This window comes from Corvus brachyrhynchos, unplaced genomic scaffold, assembly GCF_000691975.1.
Source record: "Corvus brachyrhynchos isolate BGI_N302 unplaced genomic scaffold, ASM69197v1 scaffold514, whole genome shotgun sequence".
Lineage (NCBI taxonomy): Eukaryota > Metazoa > Chordata > Aves > Passeriformes > Corvidae > Corvus > Corvus brachyrhynchos.
The window spans coordinates 2,729,505-2,751,333 of record NW_008238319.1 but is presented as its reverse complement, the minus strand read 5'-3'; the positions used below and the strand labels follow the sequence as shown (position 1 = coordinate 2,751,333).

The following is a 21,829-nucleotide window of genomic DNA, read 5'->3' as shown; positions in this document are numbered from 1 at the left end:
GAAGAAAAAAAGCCACAAATTTTTACATGTCTCACAAGAGGACAGCATTCAACTCAGACTAAAAATTATGAAGTCGTATATTTTTAATATTCCTGTCTAGCCCTCTGCAAACCACAGAACAATGCAACATCCATCATCATAAAAGCTGGGACAGTAAATTAGGAAAACAGCATATTTGGGGGCATTTTTAAAGAAAAATAAATATTCCTAATGGGAAACTTGAGAGAAATCATTAAAAATTACTGTGGTATCCATCACGGAAGAATGAAATCAATTAGGTCTTAATCTCCTGTTATTTATGAAGGGAAGAATGAAACAGAGCTCCTTTATTGTAGGCATTTTCTGTTAGGTTCTGTTGCACAACTCTGAGCCCCAAACACAGCAAGTGAAACCTCTCTACGGTACAACAAACAGGAGTAAAATGTTGGATTTGTAACATCAGCTAATGGTGTCAGACAGAGCAGGCAGCCCATAATTATCCATCTTTCACGCAGTTTAACTTGGGCCATTCCCTCATTCTGTACAGGCCAGTGAGTCCTCAAAGTTGTATTTTCACCTAATGGCAAACCCCAAAATGAGAGAAGTGCTCCCGGCAGCGTCACAAGTTGAGGATAGATTTGGCACCACTAAGTGGGGATTTGTGACTAACTCCTTTGGTACTCCTTGGAACAACATTACTCACGGAGAACTCATGTGGGTATCATACCCAGGATCTGGGTTATGCCCCAAAAATTGGAACTCTACAACCGGTGGCTCCCTGCCCCTGACATCACTGCAGGGCTGGGGAGGACGGGGCTGTCATCAGGGATTATGGGGGATGTGAGGTGGCACTTGGGGATGTGGTTTAGTGCTGGATTTGGTACTGCTGGGCTCAGAGGCTTGATGGTCATAGAGGGCTTTTCCAACCTAAATAATCCCAGCAACAGTGGGGTGGAGCTCCCTGCTCTGGCTGGGAGAGCTGGGGGTGTTCACCTGGAGGAGGATCCAGGGAGAACTTAAAACTCCTTCAAGGCCTAAAGGGGCTCCAGGAGAGCTGGAGAGGGACTGGGGACAAGGGCTGGAGGGACAGGGCACGGGGAACGGCTTCCACTGCCAGAGGGCAGGGATAGATGGGATATTGGGAAGGAATTGTTCCCCGTGAGGATGGTGAGGGGCTGGGATGGAATTCCCAGAGCATCTGTGGCTGCCCCTGAATCCCTGGAAGTGTTCAAGGCCTGGACAGGGATTGGAGCAGGCTGGCACAGTGGAAGGTGTCCCTGCCATGGCAGAGGTGGCACTGGCCAGGATTTAAGGTCTCTCCCAACACAAAGCATGCTGTGACTCTGGGACTGTTCAAGCCCAGGCATTGCTGTCCCTGAGGACACTGCTTGTTCCCTCCTCGGGCAGCTGCACGTGCAGCCAGCCTGGGATTTAACCAGAACATTGCTCTTTTCTCATCATTTCTCCCCCAAATCACGGCAAAATCTGTCTGCAGCATATTTCCCTGCCTCCTTCCGCAGTGCCACAATTTCAGAGGACAACCCAGTTACAAAACCAGACTCCTGTTCTCAATATGGTTCTTGTTTGCCTCCCTGGCCACAGTTATATATCACAATTAATTAAATGACTGCTGAGGGACCTTCCTTCCAGACACCATTATCAGGCAATGAGAAAATTAGCCCACACTCAGACTGGACACTGTTCCCCTCAACACCCTTTGGCCAGGATTTTTATTAATTTCCCCACAGCATGGATACCAAGTGCTCACTTTAACAACAAAAAGTTCTGGAAAACCACAGAAACATGAAATTTAAAAGGATGTCTCCCCAGTCAGGCACAGCTGCAAGAGGCCTTTAGATGGTGAAACAGCAGATGCCCCAAGCAAGAAGTTGAAGATAAAGTGGATTCCAAAAGGTTTTTTGCTATTTTATACCAATTTCTCAAGCCAGTGGCAGACCTGCAATAACCCTGGAACCACGGAGCAGCCTCTGTGTGACAGGGTTTGCATCCCATAATTATGTATTAACTGAAGTCTAGTCCTGGTAAGATACTGCACAAAATAAAAATATTTTAAACATGAAGTCTAAAAATACATCACTGTGATTTTTTTTTTTTAAATATCCACCAAATTTCTGCAATTAGGAGCTCTTTTACACATTCCTATCTATGCAGCACCATCCTCAAGCAGCTCATTGCACTTCCATTTTATATCATTTTAAATAACTGTGTGTACCATGAGAAAATTGGTGCAGTTTCTTCTCCTTTTTTTATTTTTACTTTTTAATCACTCTGCAGCTGGTAGGGAGATGATACACCTCATTATCTTATTCTGTGGGTCATCTAAAATGAGTATTAAGTAATTCTGCCTCCCACAGCTTTGGTACAGAGCCAAGGAGAACTAGGAAAAGTAAAATTCCTGACCTAAAAAAAAAAAAAAAAGAGAGGATGCTTTATATTCTCGACATAAAAATAAGGTTTCAAATAGAACCATGGAATGGTTTGGGTTGGGAGGGACTTTAAAGCTCATCCAGTGCCATGGGCAGGGACACCTCCCACTGTCCCAGGCTGCTCCCAGCCCCAATGTCCAGCCTGGCCTTGGGCACTGCCAGGGATCCAGGGGCAGCCCCAGCTGCTCTGGGCACCCTGTGCCAGGGCCTGCCCACCCTCCCAGGGAAGGATCCTTTCCCAACGTACATGACAAGCTTATTCCAACAGCTTTGTCACAGCTAAACTGAAATGACAAGAGACAAAACCATAACCTCCCAAAACACCTCCAGCTGGGAAACAAGTTCCCCTTCCAGTGCCCAGCACTGGCACCTCCTTCTCCATGGGCAGAGTGGCACCACTCAATGAGCAGCACAGGCTCCTCTCTCTGATAAGGATTTTGGGCAAGGATTTTTGTGATTTTGGTGTAAATAGACACATATTTAAACCAAAGCTTAATAAATATTTCCATACAGGCACTGAGCCCCTCTACTGACAGTAAATTTGATAGATTTTCTGTAGCTTCTTTCATTCAGATCTGGTTTTATGCTCAGGTGAATTTGCATTTCAGTTGAAATAAATGCCCTTTTATTCAAGGGAATGGTTGCAGCTGGGGTTGGGACTCCTCCAACCCCCATTTCCTGGTGCTGAGCTGTGGCCTGGACAGGGGGGGGGGGCCCAGGGAGGGCATCCCACAGGATCCGGCCACATCCCAAACCAACAACGAACTACAGAGGCCGGAGTCACAACGCCTGGAGAAACGTGACCCTGTGGGACAGCCCTGTGTCCTGATGGGCTCCAGCAGGGACAAGCAGCCACTCAGTGCTCCTGGGGAGATAATTATCCATCCCTCAAAGCACACAGGCACTTCTGTCCCTGCAGTCAAAGGGGCAAACACTCCTGCAGATGAGGCAAGCTGTATTTTTAGCCTTGCTGCAAGGGCTGTATCAGGGAATGGTTTCCTCTGGAGAGGGCTGCCAGGAACTTTATCCCTGCTTTTGTGTGTTGTTTTCCTTGTAAATCAGCTCTCTCCCAGAAAACATTACACTAACGTGACCAGGCCCAGATACTCAACAATAAAACCCCTCAAAAATCTCACCCAGACATTCTCCTCATCTCTCTGAGCAGCTGAGTAAACTCCAAGATGTAACTAATGACTTGCATACACATACACAGGAAAATATTTGGGTTTAAATAAATCCCCAGAACGCTGGAACCCTCAGTCCTTTACGTTACAATGACTTCCAACCCTTCATGAGGTATTTCTGTCAGATGAGATTAATGATGCCAGCAAGCAACCAAACACCACGTCTTGCTCACCTCAAATGCTGAGTGTTCCCCATGTGGGCTTCATTTCCATCAACGCAGAATCCCAACCCTATGGGGAGGTTTTGTGTTTGGGAGGGACAATGCCAAGGCAATGTGCTGACAAGTCCACCCAGGCTCTGTGCTCAAACACCCCCAAACCATCCCAAATCTCCCCCAAACCAACATTGTTATGAATCCTGATGTGTCCCTCCCGAAGGCACAGCACCAACACCCAGAGAACTTGAACTCAATCCTCAAGTTTTCCCAACAAGAAGGAAAATTCCAGCTTGACAAGTATGGGTCACCTCTGATTTTCCTGTTACCTGCTGGCAAATGGGCTCTTTGAAGTGCCTGCAGGTCCAAAGGGAGATCCCACCACTTTTTCCCTAACTCTGAACTTCCTTAAGCTGATGCCTGCTTGTCCAGGGCTATGCCTGGGAGGCTCCTGTTTTCCTGAGGTGACATTTTCCTGCACAGTCCATTTTCTATCACAATGACTGGATTGTAGAGCTGAAATGAATGTCAGAATTGTTTGCTGGATCCATTACCAGATACTTTCTTTTCTCAGGCCCTGAAAGTGAAATTAGGTTTGCAACAGAGCTAATTTTTGGTTTTCTGAAGCACAGGTTTTGTACCATGTAAAACATTCCCAGACAGTGATTTGCATCATGCATTTTCCTTACCAGCTTATTTGTACAAAGGAAATCCCACCTCAGACTGCTGCAGATTTGTCCTGTAGGTTTTAAAAATCACATTTAGAGAAAATAAAAACATTTGGAAATAACCCTTCTACAAACCCAGAGGATTTTTTTCTTTGACTGATGCACTTGGCTTCATGCTGTGAGCCAGGGGAGCGGCTCCTGAGCCAGGGAGGTGGGGATGCAGCAGATGGGTGTTGTACTCTGTTCCCAAGGAGGGAGAGGAAACCAGGTCAGTGGAGATGCCACTCCCTGCTCAGGCCATCCATGATGGTGCCAAGGGGTGAAATCCCACCTGAAGCCTGTGCTGTTCTTCCCAGGAAATGCTCACATCATTCATTTCCTCACAAGGATCACTTGGGTGCAATGATTTCCAAGGAATATCAAGCTCCTCTGTTGGATATTCCCAGCCAGAGAGTGGGAAGCATGTCAGATACACATATTTATTTACATACATTTACATATGGGCATGGAGTAGGGATACACTACGGCAGGTGGATTAAACCATCTCCCTTGAATTCCTGGGTATCCTGCAGGATAAATGCCTGATTTCCATGGAAAATACTCTCACTCCCAATGAGGAAGATCCTGTCTCTTCCTCTCTGCCAGAGAAGAAGTGGTAAAAGTTTTGGGGGTCCCTTCTGGTGTCAGTCCCAGCCCAGGGGACATCCCTGACCTGGGAAGGGATTATTTTGCTGTGTCTGTCCTCCATGGATACCAAACTCCAAATATTTTCTCTCCATGCCAAAATATCTTGCTGTGGCTTTGGGGTGAGACTCCAGGCAAGCCTGAGGGTGTACACTAAGGTAGGGTGAAATGTAAATAAAATTCCTCCATCTCACAGATGTGCAGGAAATAATGCACCTGAAGGTACAAACTTGATGAACCAAAGCTGCATTTTCCTGAAGTCAAAAAATCAGAGAGTGAGGACTCAAGGGGGAAATATTATCAGTTCCTACTAAATTCAAAGGGGATTTGGGCACTGATCCTATAGGAAATAGTGGTTGTAGTGAGCTAAAAGTGAATAAAAGCTTCAAAGATAATTCTTCTTGTATCCCTTTTCTGAGTTCTACTTGGAGTCACCTATGCTCCTGCCTTGGCTTTGGTTTCCAGTATTCAATGACTTCCTTAGTTAAAAAGGTGCTTTTCAGGGAAGAACCCTGGCAGGTCCTTCCCCACTGCCTTACCTTCCACGTCCTCTCCCAATGGATTGAACTGTTGATGAGTTTTTGGGGATGCCTATCTGGAATGCAATATATTTGTTCAACAGGTCTCTGTCTTCTCTGCGAGCAAAAATTAACAGCATTATTGCTACGTTAGCTGGGAAGCTGAAACACAAAAAGGCAGAATAATCCAACAGAAACAGAGCACAAAATATACCCAGGTCCTCGTGTCCAGCACAGGTCACCCAGCTGGAGGTTATCCCAGTGGCTCACAAACATCCCCCTCTTCCAAAAATCCTGACCTTACATCTCAGGCTGGATTAGAAAAACAAAGCAGAACTATCAAAGGCCAAATTCCAGCCTCATTCAAACCCCTCCTCAAACTTTGTGCAGCGAAGTTTAACACTTGCAATGATTTTTAGGGGCAGTATTATTTTCCCCTGGGATTTGTGGGTACAAAGGCACGACTTCTCAGGCAGTTTCAATAATTGTGTTATATTTAACAGCACCAAATAAAAACACAGCGGTTGGATCAATATTATCCTCATACTTTATTCCATAAATAAACTCCATCGGTTTGTGAGCTGCTTGTTTTTACTTCCAACATGTACAAATAAAGATTTAAATATTTTTTGGGGAGGAAACATGACAGCTGGTTTGAGTTCTGCGAGTTTTGATGCAAACATCCCTCTTGGCACCACTCCTTCATCTGCCATTTCTATAAATACTTCACGCTCACAGAAGTGGAGTAAAACGTATGTGACAATGAAAAACGTGAAAAAAAGTGTTACAAACAAATTTTTAAATATTGTTTTTTAATGGGAGAGCTTGCTAGGTAGTTTCACTCTATGAACAGGAATGGAGTTCTTCAGAAAGCTGAAATATTGGTCCCTTTTGGAATGTTAAGTATTAATGTGAAACTGCTGCTGGTCTGATGATGTGGTAAATGCTATTTCAACTGGTTCCTAAACATAACAAATAACAGTTTTCTTCAAGGATTTCACGCACACGAAATCAATTAATAAAATACTTTGGAGAAGTAAGTTTTCCACATCTTACAAATGCGGTGCTATTGCTGTGGAGAAGTGTACTTTTTTAAAAAGATTAGGATAAATAATACCCCTGTAATTCAGTATTTGCATTAAAAATTCTTAAAATTATTTCCTCTGGGTGAACTGACCAAAAGGTGATGCTCTGGAACAGCTGTGCTCCCCTTTAGGCTGTTTTTGATTACTTGAAAGATGCCTTAAAATTTCAATTGAAACATAAATGATCTTTCTTTATACAAAGAGCCAAAGATAAGAAAAATACCTCCAGGTAATTGAGATAACAGTTAATTTTATGGCTTATCTAGCAGTCAAAGGCATTCAAGATCCAATTAGGATGATGGGCAAGAGACTCCTTTGTCACTCCGTGTTTCTGTGAAGGAGCTGGTCCAGTAATTGCTAGAAAAAAAAGATGCAAAAGTGCTTTAAAATACTGTTAAAATCCATGAGGTGACAGAAATCTTTAGTGATACTGGAGGTGAGGTGGTGTTGGCATCCCAGACTTGAAATTTACTGGGTCCATTTGCTCCAGAAATAACAGGAATTCTTTACCTTTTTAAACATCTCCACACGCAGCCTGTTACTCTGGATGATGATCCGCTTCTGCTTCTCTTCCTGTTTCTTTTTAACCTCAGGTAAATTGTCATAAATCCTGTCAGGAATTCAGAAAGTCGAGTTCATCTCATCCCTGGGGCTCACAAATAATTGATTTTTCCTGTAGGGAATGTTTGCCTTCCTTGCAATACTTGTAATGGGCATCTCTAAGGACTTGAATTAGATTTATGGCATGAGAAGTATAAATTATTAACAATCATGGTTTGATATGAAATCTGGCTTGTTTTGAATCTTGTTGAAAATTCTGATTTTGGAATAAAAAAAGTAAAGAAAGAGATGGGTGTAGGTGATTTCAATGCAGTAGCTTCTCAAGAGCTCAGTAGAGTTGGTTTCCATTTCCAGCAACATAATTCAAACCAGAATCTGGCCTGTACATTTTTTTTTTTTTTTGTATTTATGTCACACAATTAATACCCAGCAATCATTTCCAAGTCATTTTCTAAAATATAAGAAAACCATCATTATAAGACTCTAAACTGTTAACATTTTTTCTCTGTCATTAGGAACACTTTTTACCAAGAAGAACACAATCTTCCCGTTTTAAAAATAACGGGAGTTGCCATTAAGAAGGTGACTCCTGGTCTGATCTTTTCCCATTAAAATCAATGATAAAATTCCCAGGATTTGGAAGAGAAAGCTGGACCTCTCTTCCCAGCATTCCTGGTTTTGCATGAGCACAAAGCCTTTAGTTTAGTTGTATTTTTTCCCTCATAATGTTTTGCAATTGCAAGTTCTTGAAGCACCCTGTTTTGGCTGGGGATTGCATTTTGGAGAAGAGGAATGGGACACATCTTAAAACAAGGATGAATTCCTCATGGTGGCTTTTGCAGCTTCCCTTGCATGAAGTGCAGTGCAGTTAAAGCTCAGACACCACATTCCTCATAATTTGCTGTCATTCCCATCCTCTGTGCCATAATCAGGAGGAAAAAAAATCCTGAGTGACCTCACTGCTTCCGTTTTTGAGAGTTCAACATGAGGTAGCTGCTGAGGATTTGGTTTCCATGCCATGGGTGCCCCATGCTGTCAGAACCTGCTGGAAAAGGGCTGCTCAAAGGGCAGGGCTGCCCAAATCTAAGGTGATACAGCAGAACAAACTCTAAACCAGAGGGATTTGTACCTTTTAGATCTCATGTGCATCTCCTTCTCAGGAATGATTCTTTCCTTTGGTTTGAAGAGGTTGTCTGGCAGAGAGAAAATAAAGTTAGTACTGGAGGGATCTGCTTTTACTGAAATCTCAAATGTCATCTTCCATGGAGCCGTGATTTACCATTTCTGGTTAAAGTTATGAAAGCTTAAGGCCAGATCCAAACCTCCCAATCTCTCCAAATCCTCCTCACAGGTTCCTGCAGGCAGTTGCACCCTGTCTGCCTCCTTGGTGTGTCAGGAACCTGCCCTGGTACGGTAATTTCTGATCCAATTTACACCTGTTTTGCAGGGCTGTGGATAATTCTCTGAGCTTCAGAAAGAGGCAAATGACATTACTCCTTCCTGGTCAGGTATGAAGAGGTCTGTGATAATTCCAATCAGCATTTCCCGGGATGCAAGAAAATAATTACTGATCTGAGCAGTTGGTGGTTCTCAGGAGCAGGTGATTTTAACACCTTCCTTGCAAAAATGGGTCCTGAATGGGAAGGGAGGGTGTTTGTACAAGGTGGGAAGCCAGGAAATAAATGAGATCACTGCTGTATCTCTCTGTAAAATTCATGGAATCACAGAATGGTTTGGGTGGAAGGGACCATAAAGCTCATCCCATGCCACCCCTGCCATGGCAGGGACACCTCCCACTGTCCCAGGCTGCTCCCAGCCCCAATGTCCAGCCTGGCCTTGGGCACTGCCAGGGATCCAGGGGCAGCCCCAGCTGCTCTGGGCACCCTGTGCCAGGGCCTGCCCACCCTCCCAGGGAACAATTCCTGCCCAATATCCCACCCAGCCCTGCCCTCTGGCAGCAGGAAGCCATTCCCTGTGTCCTGTCCCTCCATCCCTTGACCCAAGTCCCTCTCCCATTGGAGCCCATCTAGGCCCTGCAAGGGGCTCTGAGGTGTCTGGACCCTTTTCCAGGCTGAACAATCCCAAGTCTCTCAGCCATCCCTCCAATCAAAAATCAAAGGGAGCTCTGCAGCAGTTTCAGTTCTGAACTGGTGCAGTTTCCAAAGCTCAAATTGAGAAAGGAGAGAGGCTCTGAAGCCTTCTCTGCCTCAGGACTGACTTTCCCCCACTCAGCAGTTGTCTACATTTAATCATCCTTGTTAAATCTTCAGTACACACAAGCCACATGCTCAATTTGCTAGGAAAACATCATTTGTCTTTTATTTATTAGTTCTAATGCTCATTTACATGTTGATTCACTTAAAAGGAATAAACACTTGGATGCTGTTGCTGTCCAAATAACCCTGAAAGTGCAGGGAGCAGACTGCCTGTGACCCAGGGACACCTTCCACTGTCCCAGGTTGCTCCAAGCCCTGTCCAACCTGGCTTTGAACACTTCCAGGGATGGGGCATGATGACAGTTTTACATTCCAGACCTCTTTGTGTAGCCACCAGAACAGGAAAAACCCATCCAGAGATTTGCAGACCCAGTTCCTATCCCATACAGACTGATAAACTAATCTGTGTTTTTCCTACAAGTCCCTAAGACAGGGTGGCCTCTGTTTTCGATTTCTGGGAAGCAGCACAGAGGCTGGGAGCTGTGCAGGTGCTGTTGCTCCAGAATAATCCTCTCCTGCTGGCACAGAAGGGCATCAGACCCATCCCTGCCGTGGTTCTGCCTGGAACAAGATACGTGGCTGTGCAGGGCTTTGAAGGGATGGATTCAAAAGAGACTCTGGGGAGAATCCTTCAAGAAAATAATAAATCCACCTCAGTTCTAAAAATGCCCTTTGTGAAGCAGCGTGGAGCCACGAGGTTAATTCTCATGGCTAAACATTCCTGCAGCATCTCCCAGCTTGCTATTTACGAGAAGAAAAATCACATGCAAACATCAAGCAGAAATAAGGCTAATCCTTGATGGATTGTAGGATTAGGATTCAAAAGTAAAATGAGAAGTAAATAAAAAAGGGGTAGAAATGAGAAAATAAAAGTCATGTGTGCGTTTAGATAGTTGTTAATCCTCGCACCGAGAAGAAAGTGCATTTCAAAGGGGAAGAGCAGCTGTAACAACCTGCCAAGCTCATCCTGGAGACCTGAATTAAAGCCCTTTCCTACCAAGTAAAGATCAAATGGGCCACAAGGTGGACAATTCCCCAAGCTGATAGGCTTCTAAATTGTGTTTTAGCAGTTCCTTATCAAAGCTCCTTATCAGATTTCATAGCCTTGGAGGACTTTTGGAGACAACCGTTGTGACTGAAGGGAAAGAAGGGAGTTCAGAGCAGACCTTCAGCATTTCCAGGGATGCACCACAGCTAAAGAAAGGCTTAGACAGAGAGGACTGAATCACCTCATTGGTGTTTTGTTGAAACCCTGTGAAACTCCTGAGTTTCTGGCATTTACAAGTGGTCTCACATCTCCACCTCAGCAAGCTGTAAATGAATGTAAATGGGTCGTCCTTGTAATATATTGTAATTAATGCTAAACTGCACCTCCAAGAGGATGAGTAACTCTCCTGCTTGGGAAGTCAGTAAATATTTAGACAGAGAACAGATAAAATGATTGTGTTGGAAGCAGCCCCTGACTTCCTATTTACCACTAAATCACTGGAGCACTTAGAAGAGTAAAACGGTGACAAAATTCATCAAAATATAGAGAATATAGACACGTTTTCTTCTAACATGAATGTGAATTCTCAAAGTTTGGTAGGAGCTAAAATGTGCCTTTGAGGGTGTGTGAAAAGCAAAGCACTGCTGGTGGTAGTTCTCTAATTTATCTGCTTTTTTAGTGAACTGAAAAAATAATTCACCAAAAACCCATTTGCCCAGAGAAATCCTAGGACACAGAACATATTTTTAAACACTGGGGGTTTTTAAATCAACGGTCCCCTAAAAAATAAATCAGCATTGAATCTAAGATAGATGTGGAGGTGATGTTGAGCTCGGCATGCCCATAGGATTTTCCTGGGAATTCATCCAGGGAATGTAAAGCAGTGCCTGCACCCAGGGGCGCTGCCCAGACTTTGCACATCCTCTGTCAGTGACTTCATGCACTGAATTGCTTCAGGACATGAGGTTTTGGTGTTATTTATACAAAATGCAATAACCCATGAGTTAAAGGGTTGAGGGTAAGGCTGCCTGGGCTCCTGCTCACCCCACAGAAATCCTGAAGCTCACAAGTGCTCCTTGCCCCAAGAGCACCCACAGGAAGGTGGTTCCCAGGTTTTCCAGCTGTTCAGGTCTCTCAAACAGCACTAATATCTCTAAAAAGCAGTAATGTTGAGAGGTTTATGAAAACATTTTCATATTGAATTAATTTTGGGGATGATGTTGGAGATTTCAGTCCTCTCTATCCAAATGATACTTATATATTCATGGATTTTATAAAAAAATAAAAAAATGAGCATCTCACCTGGCCTTCCTAAATCTTTCTAATTTCATTACAGCATATAATCTTAAAAAGCAATTTTTTTCCCCAAAAATAGCAGTTATTGAGGAAGGTGGGGCAGAGTTAATATGAGTTTAATAATATCTTCAGAACAGGTCATTCCTCTCCCTAATTCCTTTACCTGACTGCAGCTTAGGCTTTACTCAGAGCTGCCAGCCAAAAAGACCAAAAGAATGGGTGGCACTATTAAAAGTTTTAATGGGGAAAAGGGACCTGGAAAAGGACCCAAATCAAGTCACAGCCAAGCACCAGTGTGAAGACCACAAGAATACACCTGAGTGGCTGCAGGATTATTGCAAATTCCCTGATTGCCACCTTCTCCTCCCTCAGTCCAAATAAAAACCTCCCTGGCACAGGGGAGAAACCCACCCCTGGAAAACCCAAGCAAACAGCAATCCTCGCCCTCCAGGCTCCTGCAGTTCCAAAAAAAAACTTTTGGGGAAGGTTTAGAAGCATGACTGAAGAGATATAAATTGTTTCCAAGATATTACTAAAGACAGAGGGTTTGGATGCAAATCCAGAGGAACTCAGCAGGTCCCACTGTGGGGTTGAAGGAAAACCTTCAACTTATATGGCCAATTCCACTGAACCAGCACCCCCTCAAAGGGCAGGAAAAGGGAAGGTAGGGAAAAAAACCCCAAATGTGCCTGAGGAATTGTGCAAAACCTCCAAAAGTGCCGGTGCACACCAAGATCACAGGGCTGTTCATTATGCAGATTTAAAGGCCTATAAACAGCTGGTAGTCCTGTCACTGCAGTAATTACATTATGGGTTTTGGAGATTTAAATGCAGTTATTTGAACATTGTTTCTATTCAGTTCGTCACAGTGGGATCTCTAATTTGTTCGACACAGTCAACAGCAGAGTTGTCTATCTTGGGCTAATTAGCACTCTCAAAATTTAGCAGTACCCATTACACAGCACAAAGGCTGCCTGAGAGTTGCAGGTTCTGTGCCTTCAAAGAGCTCTTGTGATGATAAAATCTTGTGCAGGATAAACATTTTCATTTTCCTGAGATTACTTTCAGTGTTTCGTAAAACCCCACTCGTGAAGGACAATTAAAAACTGGTAAACAACTCGGGGTTTTGAGCACGGGAAGGTAAATGGGAACTGCACAGATGTTGGTATTTATATGGAAATGATGTTGAATGCCAATTATTTCTTACTCTTACAAGGAACTAAGGTTGTAACAACACTGTCAAAACATGGGGAAACCCTGCTAGTCAATAATTTCATATTATCAATAAAGATGTTTTAGGCTGCTAGAATAATCTCTCTGGGAGAGAGAAAAATCTCTGCAGGTCTTTGCTCTGGGTGTAAATTATTTCATTGGAATAAAAGCTGCAAGACCAGAGAGAAGCACAGGTACCAAGCTTATTTCAGAGAGAGATAAGTGCAGCAAACTCAACAAAACACCTCGGGCTGCAGTTTAGGCCCCATTTCCACCTGAATAAAAGCAGGCACCCACCTCTCCCCACCCTGGGCCACCCTCCTGTGTGGGCACACAGGGAACTGGGCAGGGAATGTCCTCTTGAGGTGGAGAATTAGTTGGATAACTGTTGTTACAGTCAGGGCTTGAGCTAAGTGTGCTTCATGACCTGCTCCAGCTGCCCAGCCTTGGGCTCTGATCCATCCTCAGGGTCACTCTGGCAGGGTCAGTGGAAATTAAATCCATCAACCAACCTGCTCCTGGGAAAAAGCCCTTTGGAAAATGTGTGAGGGTGTGCTGGCAATGAGCCCTGTGAACCTCAGAGCCGTGAAGAGCTTCACCTCCACAAATCCTAAGACATCAGGAAAGAGAAGGGAAAAAAAAAAAAAAAAAAAACAAGAAAGGAAGGAAATGATCAACAAACAACCACAAGATCACAGCCTGGAACCCAGAGGTGCCATCAATACAAGCCTGAATGCTTAAGCACGTTCCCAGGTCATCCTTTTACCCTCCAACTTCCAATGCTGTTCCAGGGGGTGTTGCTGTGAAGGAGCAGCCTGATTCCTGAGAGCAGGAAAGCTGTGGGAGGGAATCTCTGCATTTGGCAGAGATTTCTTAAGAGAACAGAGAAGCTGTGGCTGCCCCTGGATCCCTGGAAGTGCCCCAGGCCAGGCTGGATGGGGCTTGGAGCAACCTGGGATAGTGGAACGTGTCCTTACCCACAAGCAGGGGGTGGAATGAAATTATCTTTAAGGTCTCTTCCCACCCAAACCATTCCATGAAGACTTTGCCTGTGCCAAGGCTTTCTGGGGATGGAGCATCCTTTCTCCACTAAGAGATTTGCTGGTAGATTCCCTATAAATGGATCCATCAGCAATAAATGGATGTCATCAGCAGAGACATCAGAAGCACAGAGACATCCAGTGCCCTGGGTGAGGAAAAAAAAAAATCCCCCACTCTGGGTCTCACAGATGATACCAATCCTGCTGCACAGCAGCATCCACCCCCACAAATCCTAAAAGATCAATTGCCAGGACTCAGAGCAAGCTCAGCACAGTCCTCCAGAGCCCTCTGTACTGCAGCCTACAGGGCTGTGCTTTATCCAGGCATCTTGGATTTCCAGTGTTAACTCCAGTTCTGCTTCAATAACAGACATGGGACACTCCTGTCATTATAAAGATATTAACATCTCACAAACAGAAAACCACATGTGGCTACACAAAGACAGGTGAGTTACAGAAACCAAAGATTCTCTTTAGACAAATTTACCTTTAATGACTAACTACCAAAAGATGGAAATAGTCATTAACTTCAATAATTAATGAATATATTTCAATATTGTGATTTTATTACTCATTAAACAAGCAGAAAGATTAAAATTTCATTATAATTTCAGGAGAAATAGGTTTAGTCTTTCATTTTTTTTTCTTTTCCTAAGGTATTTGAGAGTGGTTTGGGGGACCTTCAAAGATGATCAGAAAAAAGGGGGAGATTTTTGACACTTCCTCTAGGACAGATGACAAACTCCTGGTCTGTGCCACTGCTGCTGGCAGAGCTCATGAGTCCTCACACTGCACAGCCCTGAGAGATCTGATTCCAGGTAAATTAACTTGGATAATTGAAATGGTGAATTAATTCTATTGAGTCTTTAAGATAGAATTCATGCTTTGTGCTGTGTTTCCTTGTGTTTATTTAGCTCTCACTATAAAAACCCAGTAGGTCTCTGATGTAGGACAGACCCTGTCACAGCACCACTGGAAGGTGGAATTCTCCAGGCATCTCCAAGAACCCTGAAATGGGGCTGCACCCACCTCTCCTGCACCCATCGTCAATCCCCACGGAGCCAAAAACCTCTTTGTGTTTCCCAGGGTTGAGGACATCAAATATTCCCACACCTGCATCCTCCAGGTGTCTTTTCTAGTTTGTTTAATCTTTTCAACTAAATTGCTTTTCAGTAGAATAATGTATCTTCAAGCAGGCACCGATTTAAAACCAAGATGTAAAGAGGAATGCCAATCAATCAAATAAATCTTTGTTCTTTAGTCAACTGAATTAATTAACATCCAGATGGCAATTAAAAAAAAAAAAGAAAAACGAAAAGAGAAAGAAAAGCAATTTGTTTAACATCTTGTGCTTAGATAACATTTACAGAGGTGTGGTATGGGCTGTGAGGGAGAGAAGGGGGTCCCTCACTGGGGGTTGAGGCTGTTTGTCACAACCTCATCAGCTTCAATTAGGAAATCACAGAGTTTGGATACCTTGATTTAGCAGGGCTGGGCAGACCAGAGCTCTTTCCCAGCCCTGGGATTTCTGAGGCAAGTGGCAAGGCCACACCTGAAGCTGGGGCTCCTATCCCAAATCCCACCTGCCTCCCTGCTGTCACCTCTGTCCCCAAACTGGTCATTCTGTGAGCTGGGAGAGGATGAATTCCATTTATTGCCATCACCCCCACAGCCAGCAGCAACTGCTCCATCCTGAAGAACACAACTGCATGTGAGAGTGACAAGAAGTCCCCAAGGAGGTCTCTCCCAGCTGCCACAGAGCACAGAAAGCTCCTCATCCTCACTAACCCATCTCTGAGCTGCTGGGATTTCCTGCCAGCAGCATCTGGACAGATGCTGGAGGGTGAGCCAGGAACAGCCGCTCCTGTGTCTCTTCCCAAATTTGATATGGCAATTCCATACAGGATTTCAAAGGCAGCCACAGACCTGCTGCTGGTCACAACTCACCACTGAGAGGGTCGGGGATGGTGAAGTGCTTCTTTCTGCTGGCAGTGGATGTGGAGAGCTTGCGAACGAGCACTGCGGGGGCGCTGGGAGGAGCCTCCCTCTGCTGGGCCCTCCTCAGCTGCACCATGTGCTCCAGCCTCTTCAGCCTCTTCTGGGAGCGAGAGATGAACTGAGGGTTGTGGATTTCCAGGGCTTCCTAAAGGGAACAGAGACACTGCTTCATTCTCATGTAGTTCAAAGGAAAAAGTGTGATGGGCATAGGGCTGAGTTCAGGAAGAGATTATTAAAGTGATGAAAATGATTTTGGGTTTGGGTTGGAAAGGACCTTCAAATCATCTCATCCCACCCCCTGCCATGGACAGGGACACCTCCCACTGTCCCAGGCTGCTCCCAGCCCCAATGTCCAGCCTGGCCTTGGGCACTGCCAGGGATCCAGGGGCAGCCCCAGCTGCTCTGGGCACCCTGTGCCAGGGCCTGCCCACCCTGCCAGGGAACAATTCCTTCCCAAAATCCCATCCATCCCTGCCCTCTGGCAGTGGGAAGCCATTCCCCCTAGTCCTACAAGGTTTATACACATCTAGGTTTTGAATTACATATTTTTGCATCCAAATTCAAGTTCTTGATGTTTTACCCACTTCCTTTTCTCACCCCATCACCGAAGCAACTCGTCACCGACAGTTCTTTCCTGTTTATTTAGATTGTTAGATCCCTCCATGGCTGATCCAGAAACAAAACACTTCCCAGTCAAAGGCTGCTTCAACATTTAGGAATGTCTTAGGACAGAAGACAGGAGCAGAGATGGGTCTGCAATATATGCTGGAGGAAAAGGCAGGAAAGACCATCTGCTGCTGGAGCCTGGTACCAACCTGGGCCATGTCCACACCTACAGCTGGTGCTGGAAGCGCCAGACATTTGGGGAACTGGGAATTTGTAAATCCCCAAACTCCTAACGAGTTCCCCCACAGGAACAGCAGCTGCAGCTCCAAACGGGGAGCCTGGACAACCAGACAACCAAGCAAGTCTTGGCAGTGGATACAAACTGCCAAAACTTCACTGGAAAGGAGAAAAAAATCGAGGGAATGTGAACTTAGGCCCACCATCCCCACCATCCATGGGGGAAAAAAGAGAGAAAAGGAAAAAAGGAAGAAAACGTAAAAATAGGCAGGAAAAAAGGGAAAAAGGAAAAAAAATATGCGTTACCCTCAGTGTCCATGGTGTTTTCTCCAGCTGGGAGCTGGATCCTGGCCAGGTGAGCAGGTTTTTTTCCCAAGTCACACCTGGAGAGCGAGCCCTGGACAGTGTCACCCTGGACAGTGACACCCTGGACAGTGGCACCATGGACAGTGGCACCCTCCTGCCTCGCTCCCACTCGTCCTGTGCCTTGAGCTCCTTTGTTCTGTCCCTCGAACCACAGAATTCATAATCACCTTGGAGAGATTTAAAAGTTCATTAGGAGTGCATGGCTAATTTTTTATTGGGTTCTCCACCTCATTAGACAGAGAGGGCAGTTCCTGAAATAAGAAAGCCAGGCTGTTATTAACAGGCCTCATTAGGCGGAGGAGATCAGATCTAGTGGTGGGTGCTCCCTGCTGCCCTGTGACACCCAGAGCTCCTCTCGCATTATCCAGCCCTCACATGGAAGCACAATCACAATTAAACCTCTTGGGTGCTCAGCTCTCTTTGCTGGTGCTCCTTTCCCAAAAGTTGCCCCACAGAAATCCAGGGATATCTTGCTGTGACCTGCAGTTGGAGTTCATTCCCATTTATTGCAGAAAATACCAGATTCTTACGGGCTTTAACCACAAATCATTTCCCTTTGACCACACTGAGACTTTCATCAGCACCACCGTTTTTTTTCCCCCTTTGTTTATAATCCAGTTTGCTTTCTGTCATTCCTATATATCCATTAGCCAGTGGAAAGACTCCATGAAAAAAATAATCAACAAAAGGTTATTGTGCATTCTAGGGTATTATTATGAAAGCTGTCAATTCACATTGAGAGAAAGAGATTATTTTCTAGACTTATAATTAAGTTTTAATGCTCACTGACTGATACTCCCTGCACAAATTAGGACCAAAAGAGGCTGTGTGCTCAAAAATCAGAGCTGACAAGATTCTCATTCAGCGGACAGAACGAATCCAAAATAACAAAGGAACTTCCATATGAACTATTTTGAAAAGTCACACTGGAGTGCTCCTTCCTTGCCAAATAATTTGATTTCTAGAACTAAATATCTGGGAATAAAGCCCGTTACTGTTTTATTTCAATTTTTGGTTACAATAAACTTAAAATATTTTCCTCTTTATGACATATTGTACATATTATATTGTACTTAAAAACATATTAAAAAGATCTGTGTAGGGTACATTTGCCTTATAAAAGCCTGAATTGTATTTCCTCCCTAACACTGTTCTCACCAACATTTTGGAATAAACCTTGAAACCTGTGAACATGAAATTAAATTCCTCCCTAAGCCAGGTTTACAGAGGTGTGGATTAAGTTGGGCTTTGCCAGATCTCAGTGGATGCTTCACTTTTGTAAAACAAAGTCACTTCCAGTTAGGGGAATGCCATGATTTAACTTCAGGCACTGAAAACAGCATTTAGGCTTCGAAATGTATGACATTCAGTAGCTTTATGCTCAATGATGACAAAGTTTTGCCTACCTTTCTACAAAAAAAATTCTCTTCAGAAAAAACAGCTGTAAGAAAAAAAGGTTCTATGACCATGAGAACATTTTTAAGGAATAAACTTCTCACAGACATATTCATACTAAACCCAAATTAATCTCAGTCATCTTCTGCAAAAATACCTGGTGCCTGAATGCAGCTGGTGGTGTCACCTGCATTTTAGCTGTGAGAATAAATGTTGCAAGTAAGACATCCCAGACACTGCTGTGCTGAACCCAAAGAAATTATGTTTTTTACACTGAAACCTTGTTGATAATCATAGTTCAGGTTGTTGCGTCAAAAAAAAAAGTTGCGGGAGAGAAAGAAAGGTATCAGAACAAGGCTGTAAAAATAACCTCAGTTCTGGTGTTACTTGATCGGTCTGGGGCTGCTTGACTTTGCAATTTTAATGCTTTTTCAATATTTTCTTGGGAATCTAAGCCTATCTTTGTAATTTAAATCTTGTTTTCTATTAACCATAGCAATGTATACAGTCAGATTAGCTGATTGATCTCTCACCAGATGACTCAACACTCAGCACTTAAAGCTGGACAAAAATGGCCTGACTTTCCATTATTTCACTTTTTTTTCTTTGAGACTGACCTCATCTTATTATTGAAACCATATTCCTGACAACCACAGTAGGATTTGTACCTTACTTTTTAGGAGCTGCTTTTGCCTGTGAACGTTTTCTTCCCGGAGGATTCTTGATGACGCTTTTCTGTTGCATACACTGTCGGAGAAAGGCATTTTTGGTTTCAGGACACCCTGTGCTTGGATCTCTTTGGATTTGGAGGTGTCTTTGGAGGGAACTGCCCTGTTGGATGAGCCATCAGTAGCAGCAGCAATGGCTTCTCTGGAGGCTGCATCTGGAAGAGAACCAGGGGCTGTTGTGCTGTTCCTCTTCCTGCTTCCCAACAGCATTGGTGTTCCTGTGAAAAACAGAGAAACAACTCCAAGTCCCATAACATGGGAATATTTTTTTCCCATCAGTCCTCTTGTCCACATAAGTTTTATTGGCGTGGAAGGATCCTGCAGTTGTAGGTGTTGAGCAACATCCTTCTCATCAAAACAATTTCATGGCAAAGCGTTGTACAAGTTGGACCTTTGGGTGCTGGTTCCTGCTGTGACTTTGCACAGAGCCAGAATGGGGCACTGGAAATATTGGGGATGGGAGATGCTTCTGAGACAACCACTCCACTGGAGAGGGGTTAAAATCCTGATCCCAAAACTTGTTAGAACTCGGTTTTCATCACAGCCACTATATCATCCATAACTATGATTTTGATGAGGTTTAAACAATTTTAAATCCTAGAATCATGGAATGATTTGGGTTGGAAGGAATCTTAAAGACCATCTCATTTCACCCGCCTTCCACTGTCCCAGGCTGCTCCAAGCCCCATCCAGCCTGGCTTTGGACGCTGCCAGGGATCCAGGGGCAGACAGAGCTTGTCTGGGCACCCTGTGCCAGGGCCTGCCCACCCTCCCAGGGAGCAATTCCTGCCCAATATCCCATCCATCCCTGTCCTCTGGCACTGGGAAACCATTCCCTGTGTCCTGTCCCTCCAGGCCCTTGTAGAGGTTCCTTCATTTTTCTTGTTTCCTTTTTTAAAAGCAGATATAACACAATTCCTTTTTCTGCTTATTCCCAGCTGCCCCTCTCTAAACACTTCTTTCCCATGTCTTGGTTGAGAACAGAGTGAAGATCAGAAATGTTTTTCTCCTTTGAGCCAATCCATGACAAAGGGTGAGATGGCACTGCAGGGATTTAAAGAATTTGTGGATGTGGCACTTGGGGACATGGGTCAGCGATGGACTTGGCAGTGCTGGGTGATGGTTGGACTCGACGATCTTGAAGGGTTTTTCCAACCTAAATTATTCTGTGTTTCTATGATTCTGTGTTTGACACTTCCTTATCTCAAAGTCACTCACTAAAATCAGATCCTGCCGTGTGAGAAGTTTTCAGTTCACTGTCCCAATCCTTAATCTACCCACAAGAGATAAGAAATACTCTTTTCCACAAAATTATCATCTCTTATGCATTTTAGTGACCTGACTGGCTCATGTCTCTTTTTGACTATCCAGTATTTCTGAGGAAATCAGAGGCATTAAGATACAGCATTTACTGGTTTTCCCTTTCCCTGTAGATCAGAGTTTGGAGCACAGAATCACGGAATTGTTTAGGTTGGCAAAGCCCTCTGACATCATCGACTCCAACCATAACAGCTGAATCTCCTTTCTGTAACTGCCCATCCAGTGAGAAGGAGTCAGCTCCCGCTACGTGAGGGATCCCTGAAGATCAGCACAAGCAACCCTCATTTTTAATTAAATTCATTGAGATGAACCCATCCACAGTAATTTCACAGCCTTACAGAAAATCTGGTCAAAGCTGGGAGGTGCACACAGAGTTCCCAGACTCTGGGGTAGCATCCAAGCTCTCCTGCTCTCTGACAGAACTTATTTTTCTCCTTGCTTTTCATACACTGCAAATATTTCCCTTATCTTTTGTCACAACCAAACTCTTTTCTCAGATGGAAATAATTTTGATGCAAATGCTCTCAAGAAAATAGACAGACTCAATTCTGTGCATCCTCTCAGAGCTCATGCATATCCAGGGACCTGTTCCTTCGTTCCCTGACTGATCTAATTCCTGCAGTCACACAAAAATGTTTGATGGCACAGAGAGGGGGAAAAACACTGGGGCAGATTAATGGGGTCATGGACTCAAAGGGTGGCTGTGGGAGGAGGTAGGAACAAGCAGTGGGGTAGGAGAAGATGAAGAAAGCAGCAGGTAGCACTGAGAAACTGCAGAGCAGCAGGGGAGAAAGTCCTTTCACTCAGGCAGCCAAGAAATCAGATGGATAGAGGGGGAAAAAAGGAGGGGAGCTAAGCCACGAGGAAGAACTTGAATGGAAAACAGATCATCTCATTAAATCACCTTTTAAATTAAAATAGTTTACTGGCCAGCAGTAAACAGAAGAGAAGAAAGAGGAAAGGAGAAAAGAGTTTCTACTCATCCATGGCAGCAGCACAGTGGGAGATAATTTGCCTTCATATCAAGAAATGGTCTGTGCAGCAAATGTGTGTTGAGAAGCCAAACAGCTTCACTGTCAAACTGCTCAAACCGTGGCTGCATCCCCAGAAGAGACCATTTGCTGCTGCTGGGCCCCCCAAAATCAG

General features: G+C 44.3%; 1 protein-coding gene across 1 annotated transcript in view; it reads right to left on the bottom strand.

Annotated features, from left to right (window-relative positions):
- Positions 1 to 6,159: 6,159 nt before the first annotated feature.
- Positions 6,160 to 21,829, bottom strand: part of CUNH10orf90 (chromosome unknown C10orf90 homolog) — a 58,278-nt gene continuing 42,608 nt past the window's right edge. Inside the window, exons 4-9 of the mRNA XM_008633330.2 lie at positions 19,309 to 19,581; positions 17,181 to 17,407; positions 15,981 to 16,176; positions 8,411 to 8,474; positions 7,231 to 7,330; positions 6,160 to 7,077 (exon numbers count right to left, since the gene is read on the bottom strand). Coding sequence (XP_008631552.2) covers positions 7,039 to 7,077; positions 7,231 to 7,330; positions 8,411 to 8,474; positions 15,981 to 16,176; positions 17,181 to 17,407; positions 19,309 to 19,581 — 899 coding nt within the window. The 3' untranslated portion in view covers positions 6,160 to 7,038. The remainder of the gene's footprint in view (positions 7,078 to 7,230; positions 7,331 to 8,410; positions 8,475 to 15,980; positions 16,177 to 17,180; positions 17,408 to 19,308; positions 19,582 to 21,829) is intronic.